General features: G+C 40.3%; 1 protein-coding gene across 2 annotated transcripts; it reads right to left on the bottom strand.

Moving 5' to 3' along the window:
* On the bottom strand, positions 1-8,728 carry LOC123105484 (RNA-binding protein 28). 2 transcript variants are annotated; one of them, XM_044527564.1, is made up of 19 exons: positions 8,485-8,728; positions 8,318-8,378; positions 8,168-8,204; positions 7,483-7,613; positions 7,305-7,403; positions 7,000-7,090; positions 6,650-6,783; positions 5,194-5,333; positions 4,349-4,399; positions 4,175-4,257; positions 4,022-4,076; positions 3,833-3,944; positions 2,869-3,478; positions 2,534-2,747; positions 2,378-2,448; positions 1,862-2,030; positions 1,645-1,774; positions 630-1,045; positions 1-539 (listed from the first exon to the last, which is right to left on the bottom strand). In XM_044527564.1, the coding sequence occupies exons 1-19, from the start codon at positions 8,650-8,652 to the stop codon at positions 342-344; spliced, it is 2,970 nt and encodes a 989-aa protein (XP_044383499.1). In that variant the 5' UTR covers positions 8,653-8,728; the 3' UTR covers positions 1-341. The 2 variants fall into 2 exon arrangements, with proteins under 2 accessions (XP_044383499.1, XP_044383500.1); XM_044527565.1 differs by having other exon boundaries at positions 7,305-7,400.
* Between the last annotated feature and the right edge of the window lie 1,146 nt (positions 8,729-9,874).

Here is a 9,874-nt window from a genome sequence, read left to right as displayed (position 1 = left end):
TAAGAAGGTAAGAGAACTTGGGCAGTGAAAAGCTTGACGAAAACAGGTTAGTCGCTGTTTCACAGGTACTCCCTCCGTTCGGGAATACTTGTCATCAACATGAATAAAAGGGGATGTATCTAGATGTATTTTAGTTCTAGATACACCCCTTTTAATCCATTTTGATGATAAATATTTCCAGACGGAGGGAGTAGAAGCTACAAGGGGAAAACAAATCATAGTAGCACTACAAGCAAAATCGCACCCCGATCAACGGGGCTGAAGGGGTTTGCGGAGGGGGTTCTCAGCCAACTTCCGCTGTGGAGAAGCTGGTGGTCTCTGTCCATGGCGATCCCACTTACTTAACTAGCCTTGGTTTTGTTCACGCCGTGCTGCAGAAACTTGGAGCGGTACTGCTCCGCCAGCGACTTGTCCACACCTCCCGCCCCACTCGCATCTTTCCTCGCCCTTTTCGTAGCCTTGTCTCTCTTCTGCTCGCCATCATTTCTGTTCCTCCTTTTTCTCCGTGCGTCCGCCTGGGTGTGTGCCGTAGATGGTCCCTGATGAATCAAATGAAACAGACGTGACATTAGATTACTTTACTGCATCTAAATGGGGTACTACTGCAAAATAAATTCGGTAGTACTTACACTCGGTGCAGCATTCGGGGCCGCATCTGTTTGATTTCCATCTGACACAGAGGAGGTTCCCTTAATTGACTGCCGTGCTCGTTTTGCGGGCCTTTGAGATTGCCTTTTGTCTCCCTGTGTGCTTTCCACAGTGGTGTTAGGACCTCCAGGAACTGACAGATCATCTGAAGGTCCTTTGCCAGAGTCGGATAATTTAGATGGTATATCTTGCGATTCTCGCTTGCTCCCTTTTCCAAAAGGTCTCTTCTTATTTGAACGAGGGCCATCAGTTGTAGACTGATCTCCCAGAGCCCTTCGCTCTTGTGCAGCCTCTTTTGCCCTACCATTGCGTTCGTTCCGAATCTTCTGGAGCCTCATTTTTTCAACATCCTCAAGTGCAAACTCGACAATTGGACGCCGTTCTGTACCAAAGGTTCCTGCAAACACGTAAAGAATGATAGATAAATGATAACACGGACCAAACCATTCCGCGTTCAGCAGCAAACATTCAACAGGGTGGGCAATACAAAAAAGAGACCAACAGGCAACATGTCGTTGGTTAGAAACGAATGTCAGAGATACAAATAGTTTGTTTTGATTTTTCCATAACGAAATGGCTTCACCAAATATTGTCCCATAAAAATGTGAAACTATCAGGAGCAAACAATACTCCTGTCATTATGTACAAACGAACATCAAACAGCGGTATGAAAATGCAGACAGCCCATGATTGTTAATGAATGAGTGAACATAGGCAGCACTGACAAACAGCACCAGTAAATAAGATAAAGACAACAATGATGCACATTATTTCATAAGTATTTATATGCAACCCAGCCCAAATGTGTTATGCATCCAATATTAAAAGTGTAGGTGCAATCTAAGGATGATGAAATACATAAGCAAAGTCAACTCACTGCAAAATGTTTTTCGATATATACATGCTACATCACGAAGTAGCAACACAAGGCAGAACAATTGGCACAACATGACAACAACCAGCCTAATTAAAAGTGGCAGGTGCGTAAAAACGTACCAGGGTTGTTGTTTAGAACCCTCAGAGCTACAAGAGCATGCTCATGTTCTTGAAAGTCAACAAAGGCTACCCCCCGGGAATGCTTCTGTGCAGCACCCTGACCTTTCTTTTCATTGTTTAGGATATTTACCTGCTCGAGACAAATGCATACACATAAGCTTCAGAAAGATACCTAAAGAATAGCAAGAGAAACTTGGATGGTAAACCGCAATTAAACCTTCCGGATGACAGGATTTTGCTTGGTGGCACGAGAAATTACTGCTTCTCGGCAAAGCTTCTTTACATCATTAATGGTCAGAGTCTTTGGCAAATTGTAAATGATAAGCCTTGTTCTGGAGACATGGAATTTTGGAGATACAAGCATTTCTGCTTTTCTTTTAGCCAACCTACAAGATAAAAATAGCAACCATTTCTTATTCATTGCTCACAAAATAACAGAAGGCAGATAACAAGAGAAAACAAGGTTCTGATTTATGAAAAAAAAAACATTTCCCTGCAAGCAAGGAAAAGGCATAGAGATGTAAAAAATTCAAATGCAAGTGAAAAAAGGCACTGTCTTTACAGAAAAAGAGACTAAGAATGAATTCTCAGAAAATTCATCAAATTACATGAAGATGACAGATAGGATTTTATTAATTAACATAACAAAATCATCGCATTGACTTTATTGATACTACTTAATAAGAATGAACTAATGCAGACATAAGAAAGAAGAGTTAAGACAAACTCTTACCAACTACGTTTATTCATGTCAACATCTGATACACCTTCCGCAGCTGGCGTTCCAGGGAGTATTTCACCTTCCTGCTTCGACACTAAACTTTCAGGAACAGAAAATAATAGGAGTGCAGGATGGAGTGCAGATAAAAGAGTTAACTGTTAAACTTGCCTTTGACAAATACAGGTTGCGTCGATCCTCAACCTCGTTCTTTCCCTTCTCCAGTTCCTTTTTGTGAGCTGACTCCTTATCCAGCGCTTTCTTAACATTAAGTGGTCTGCTTTTTACAAAAATTCCTAATCCAGGAGCAGCATTAGCAGCAGAAACTGCTGCATCAGCTGCCTCTGCTGTAGAAAACTTGAGAAAACCAGTCCCTCTAGGTCTCCTGCACAGACAGTGCAAAAATTGTTGGAATCAACAAATGCATTAAGTGAAGGTTCTGTGGTCAATACAACTGGTGGAGAATGGACAAAATAAAATATTTCTGGTTAGATGGTTAAACATACTTTGTGAGTTTATGCAGAACTGGGAAGAAAGATTGAACTTTCCCAAACACTGAGAACCGCTCTGTTACTTCCTCATTGCTAATATCAAAAGGAAGGTTGCTTATGAATATTGTCCTATCCAGGCCAGTATCTTCTTTCTTAGGTTTCAAAGAAGGAACAGTGCTTTCTGTCTCTGCTACATGTTTAGATTCTGCCAACATGACAGATGCAGGTTTTGAAGCAGGAATGATACTTTCTGCCTTTGTTACATCTTTAGGTTCTGCCAACTTGGCAGCTGCAGGTGACTGGGGTTGCTTCTTTTTTGGTGTGTCCTTTTCTGTTTCAGAATCTGTATCGATATCAGAACTCTTTTCTGGTGTATCATTTTCTGTTTCAGAATCTGTATCAATATCAGAACTCTCAACACCAGACCGCTCAGACTTCTCTGATGATTTGATCAAATTTTCAAGAACTTTTCTAGAAATGTCCGCTTCACTTTTGAAATCATCCTCAGGAAGACGATTCGAAGTCTCATGATCAAGTTCACTGTTATCATCGCTGTCATCTCCTCCGACAAGATTATCTTCAGAGGATTCCTCGTCACTGCCCTTGTCAGATATATCTTCTAACTCTGAAAGGACATGCAGTTCTCAGAATCACAATAGTAACTCATAGAACTCAAAGCATTGGTTGACGACATTATGAGAAGGTATGCAGTGTACTAATTAAATAGTTGGACAATCATGGTAGCTTTAGACAATGGAATATACTCCTGTTTCCTGAGGAACTATATCAAGGAGCCAGCACGGTATTTAATCAAGTGTCTAAAATGAGTGATTTACAATATATCGCCATATCGGTTTATTATATCATTCAGATTCAGACAAGTATAAATCTTGGATTAGCTGTAGAGAAAACTAATAGCTTTATGAGAACTCTCTGAATGAACAACAGTACAAACGCTGGTATAAGAGTTTATATTTACCGTCGTCCTTAGCATCAGACTTTGCAGCAACAGCATATACATTCTTCGGAACAGCCCAATCAACAGCTACTGTTCTCTTTGCAACAACTTTTCCATTAACATTTTTTATAGCCTGGTTCAGAGAAACATCGTGGCAAATTAGGACTTCCAATGAATATTTACTCTTACTGAACAAAGTACTGACCGTACATTTTCTGCATCCTGTTTGCGTGTGAAAGACAGAAAAGCAAATCCTTTTGATTTCCTGTAAAAAAGAATAAATGCAACAGAGTTAGCAACTTAGCATATATTACGAGTTGCTTGACTCACCAAGGGAACAAAGGACTAAACGAAAAACATTACCCATCATCAGATTTTTGTGGAATGGAGACATCCCAGACAAATCCTTCACAGCTAAATATGTCCATGATCTCCTTTATAGTAACCTGTGAGAATGAAACATGCATGTATAGTTTCTCTTTCATATGCTCCAGAAAATAAATTTTGGAAGAGACGAATTTGCATTCAACCAAGCACCTTGAATGGAAGGTTCCTGACTATCACTCTCCATTTCCTGATCTTTGAACCCTGAATAGCAACAAACAAGTTTCAGACACTTGCAAGTAAATGAACGAACTATAGAAATAAATTGAACTAATCGAACAGAAATGTAATGAATTGGTTCTACAGATAAACTGTGTATCTCATGCAAAAGGGGGAAACACTCATCAACCAAGAGTTGGATTTTATGTAAAAATCATGGCACCTTCCACTTGCACAATAGCACCAGTAGTCATTGTGATAATATATCATACAAAAAAGTGAACCAGACATTCAAAGAATAATAGTCTGAGGGAACCTCTAGCATTGGTTTCTCTCACGATTGTAGCTAACTGAGGGAACCTCAATTATAGCTAACTGAAATCAGATCATGGTTTCTCTCACGATTGTGATAAAATATCAAACTCTAGAACCTCTAGCATTTTACTGAGCAATATACAAGGTACCTGGTACATGACTAACATGTGTACTCTCAGGGAAACTCTCAAACTGCAACTACGTTATTTGAAAGAAAAAATTGTACCCTGGAAGGCATAGCAGAACATAGATACGAGAATTCCAGATAAGAAAGGTTTGAAAGCACTTATAATTACCACACATCCACTAATTTTTAATCACCGCGCATCCTCCCATTTTTAATTACCATACCAAGGTGTAAAGAAAAACAGGTGGCAAAAGAGCCAGCATGGTATGTAGTAGTAAAGCAAAACTAGATAATGATTTCAATTTCGTTTAGTTGCAGAAAAGGAACGAGACAATCAAACTAGATAAAGCAATGGCAGCATATATTAAGATAAATACAACACAAGAAGACGGCTGACCTCCCCACCAAGTTGACGAGCCCAAACAATTGCTCCTTTGATCTCCTTGTGATGCAAGAGAACAACAGCCTCCCAAGCTGATTTCACACTTGAAAAGAGTACTGCTGCCGCATCCGATGTGCACCCATCGCGTGCAAGCCCTGGAAGGGATGAATGCCATATTGTACTGTTAACACTTTTTTAACTTTATTACATGCTAGTTGTGCTAAATGAGCTAAATGTCTGGTGAAGTACATGAAGATTCAAACATGACTGGATTCATTCCATTTTCTTATTAAAATCCCACGACAATTCTGACATGGCCTTTTGTGGTGCTTTGCTCTCAGACATATCTTAAGCTGACAAAGAAACCTTAACGGCACAACCTTTTGCGGTGCTCTTGCTTCAGTCAAACAAATGAAATAAGTAATAATACCGATGTCCTCCATTTATCAACCATGACTAAGAGGTTGGTGAAGTTTAGATATTCTTCTCCATTGAGGAATAAATGAATGAGAATGTAATGAAAAAAAAGGAGTAAGGAATAGAGAATGAGAACTTAGTGGACACAAGAGACATATGTGCACGGATAGGAGAATAAAAAAACATAATTGTTCTCTTTACCAAGCAAAATACACATGCAGCTGGAACTAGAACTGTTAACTAAGAAATTAAGCACTGCAAAGTAATCATGTCCGACATTCAAGCCAATCAAAAATATGCTAGCAATGTGCAAATACCAAATATGGACAATCCTCACATGTATAGAGTCGTGCACAGGATTACAAGTCATGTAGAGAATTAACAGCTCAAAACATAAGCATCATCTTCATCAGAAAACACGCATGCAGTCAATCGGCGAGCATAAGAATGGGCCATTTGACATGCTAAGTTGTAATGAGAACATATTGCCAGGTGAGACATGCAGATGGAGTAAGGACTTTTTAGTTCACTGAGACACTATCTAGAAAAGACCAGACATGCAGCTTTAAATAAGATTCAAAACTATCATAATCATTTGAATATGAATATCAACAATAATGCAATTGAAGTTGCCACATGTTATGGATTAACAGGCGAACGGGAAGGATTTTACTCTACCCTTTAGGCACTACACCTCTATATAAGGAGGTTCCTCGTTTTGAGATTAAGCAAGACGTAAACCAAATTATTCCTAGTTTCTTGACTCTCCCTGGCCCTGGGTGCGGTTGCTCGCAAGGTGCTGCCGCATAACTTGGGTCGAGGTAGTACCTGACTAGACCTAAGGGCCCCTGTCTTATCTCGCTACATAACAAAGATGAAATTTTAAAGCAAGGTAATACCCGTCACAAGAGATTGGAATTACTGATGTAGCATGAACTCAAAGAACTATCACACCAGAATAATTATTGTGTTGACAACATAATATACAATTAAAATTAAGTAAAACTTGGGGTGGGGTGCAGGGAAGTGAAAAGAGAGCATGAAAAGATCATACCATGGAGCTCCATTTCCTCTTTTGGAAGTGGATAATTTACAGACACTACTGTGCCAATCTCTCCTGCCAGACGGAAAACTTCACTAGCCATAGAGAAGTCTTGAAGACCACCAAATATAACGGTTTTGGCAATCCTATCATTAGGAGATAAAAAATTACAAGTCAAATTGAGTTGAACTGGAACAGATAAAAATGCTACAACATTATATCTTCGACCAAATAACTAAAGATAGTACTTGAAGGGGCAAGATTCAAAACAAGAGGAGAACAAATTTTAGCAACAATATGGCATGACATATTTTACGTAATGTGGTATTGTCCAGTAAATATAGAAGTGTTCCAGTCCACACCTTTGCTTTTCAGAACTTTTTGCTTTATCAGTAGCATTAATGCTAACTTCCTTTGCTACTTTGGTATCCTTGGCCGGTAACTGTGGTGGTCCTAGTTCAACACAATATCTTACATCAGAAAATTTTGAAGTAATAGGAAAACTGAACAGTGGAACAACAACAACAACAAAGCCTTTAGTCCCAAACAAGTTTGGGTAGGCTAGAGGTGAAACCCATAAGATCTCGCAACCAACTCATGGTTCTGGCACATGGATAGCTGAACAGTGGAAATGGTGCAAAAAAGTTAAACAACTTCCAAATGAAACCTGTATCAGCTTTATGCAAGGGCTCCTTATGTTTTACAGGAACAGGAGTAGAATTATCATCTTCCTCATCTTTTGCATTGGAGTCGTCAACATGCACTGCTTAAAAACAAAAATAGCAAAATCATCAGAAACTCAATCTATTGAGTACTTTTATAAGCAAAAAATTATTGATATTTACCACTCTCTTTCTTTTGCAGACGTTCCTTCAACGGAGCACGTTGTATCGCGAGCTTAACTCTGATTTTCCTACCAGCAACAGCAAAGCCATTCTTTTGTTGAATAGCTCGCTCAGCATCCTGAACAGTGGCACTGATATAACGCAAACACATTTTAAGTCAGTTCAATTTGACTGCTGCCCGAAAACCTGTTTGAACAAGAAGTAGCATGACTCCAACGGGGCAGAGCCAATTGGCTACGACATGGTGACTGAAATACAAAAAATTTCCACCACTTTGCAATTGCAAGAAAAAGAGGAATCTGATCAAGTACTTGACGTATGCTAACAGGGCCAAGGTCATTTTTATGCACAGGTAATTCCATAATTGTCAGCAGAAACACACTCTTCTCTGAAGAAATACATTGTTCAGTTGTACCAGCACATGAACCAAGTTTTATCTATCAACCAAGCTTAAATGATTTAGTCTATCTCAATGCCGAGTTGAAGCAAACCATAGAAATGCAAGTGGGTGACGTATTGCCAAGAAGAACTCAGTGAATATGTAAGATACTTCTAATGAGAATAAGAATTACTGCACCGAGGCTAACTGTTATGATGCGTCTGATCACGCTAACTAGGCTAACCACGGCATTGCATGGCAAGAATGAGTACTGAAAATCTTTAACAGATCAAGTTCTGAACTCACAATTGTACAAACCCAAATCCTTTGCTCGTCTCGGACCCTGCATAATAAGAACAGCAACAGAAGTTGTTAGTCACAAGCAACGGGAAATTGCTCACTGATAAACACCATATAGAGCCATCAAATCTCTCAATCGTCAGCTGATCAGCTCACCTTTCGACGCGACCATGAAGCAGCGCCTCACCGGCCCGACCTCGCTGAACACCGTCTCGAGCTGCACAGCAACAGCACAAGCGGAAAATCACACCCAACACCCAACACTGAGTAACCTCACAGCTTAGTAGAGAGGGGGGGCGCCTCGACTACGAGCTCGCCCTTACATCGGAGGACTTGTAGGTGTACGGCAGGTTGGAGACGAAGACAGTGGAGGGGGTGTGGCCCCCGCCGGCAGCGCCGCCGCCTCCGGCGACGGCAGCTTCGCCTTCCCCGGCAGGCTCTCCTCCGGCGCCGTCGCCGCGGGCGCGGACGCGCTGCTTCCCCTTGCCCATCGCCGGCGTGCGCTGCAGGGAACGGCCGTGGGAGCTGGGTGGGGGTGCTCGCGGTTGCGATGGGACGAGAGGTTTTGGTGGGCTAGGGTTTATAATTGGACGGAGAATGGATCGGCCGTCTGTTTTGGGTGGGCTGAAACTGGGCTGGCCCGTAAGTACGTAGCGCCTGTTGTGGGCCGGTCAAACAAACTGTTGTTCACGCGACCCTGAGCGAGCGAGTAGTTTCCCGGTTCGTTGGTTCGTTGGTTCGTTGGTTCGTGGTCTGACCGTTTCACCGTTACCTCCGCCTGGTTTACTGGTGCCCTCGTGTTTAGGGTTCGAAAAAATATAAATATGATGCCAAAAAAAGTATAAATAAAAAATAGTATCATCAAAAAATATATTCAAATAAGAATTCAACGATATATTTTTTATGAGATGCATTAACATTATGCTAGTCAAATATGTGGTCAAGCTTTGACCCAAAATACAATGGGAACAAATAAATTAGGACGAAGGTAGTAACTCACTGTCGAAAATTGGCCGATACCGTTGACCACTAACTTTTGCAAAAATAAAATGATGAAATAAAAAACTGAATATTCGAAAAAATATTCATGAATTTTCAAAAGTTGATCACAACATTCCAAGAAAATGTTCATGTGTTTGGAAAAAGTTCATAAATATCAAAAATGTTCATGGATTTGAAAAAAGTTCGTCACAAAATTGAAAGGAAATGTTCACCGGTTTGAAAAAAACAAAATTAAAAAATTCATGAATTTGAGAAAAGTTCATGAATTTTAAAAAAATACCTGAATTTGAAAAAAAAGATCATCACAAACATTCGAAAAGAAAGCTCATGGGTTTGAGAAAAGTTCATGAGTTTTTAAAAAGTACCTGAATTTGAAAAAAAAGATCATCACAAACATTCGAAAAGAAAGTTCACGGGTTCGAGAAAAGTTCATCAATTTGAAAAGGTTCACGAATTTGAAGAAAGTTCATGGTAATTAAAATTAAAGAAAAAAGAACAAAAAACAGACATAAACAACTATGAAAAAACAGTAGTAAAACTGCATTGCCCGGTGTAGTGCTGAGTGGGCCGGCCCATTCGGTCAGGGGGGTGTGCGCCGCATACGCATTGGCCTCTCTTTGGCGCGTGAAGTGTCAAACACGATTTGGCAAGATTGATCTATGTAGGACGATTCGCTCAAAATAATGGCTTGGGACGAGTTCACAAGTGTGT

Source organism: Triticum aestivum, chromosome 5A (assembly GCF_018294505.1).
Source record: "Triticum aestivum cultivar Chinese Spring chromosome 5A, IWGSC CS RefSeq v2.1, whole genome shotgun sequence".
Lineage (NCBI taxonomy): Eukaryota > Viridiplantae > Streptophyta > Magnoliopsida > Poales > Poaceae > Triticum > Triticum aestivum.
The sequence above is the reverse complement of the archived record's forward strand: the minus strand, read 5'-3'. Positions and strand labels throughout refer to the sequence as shown.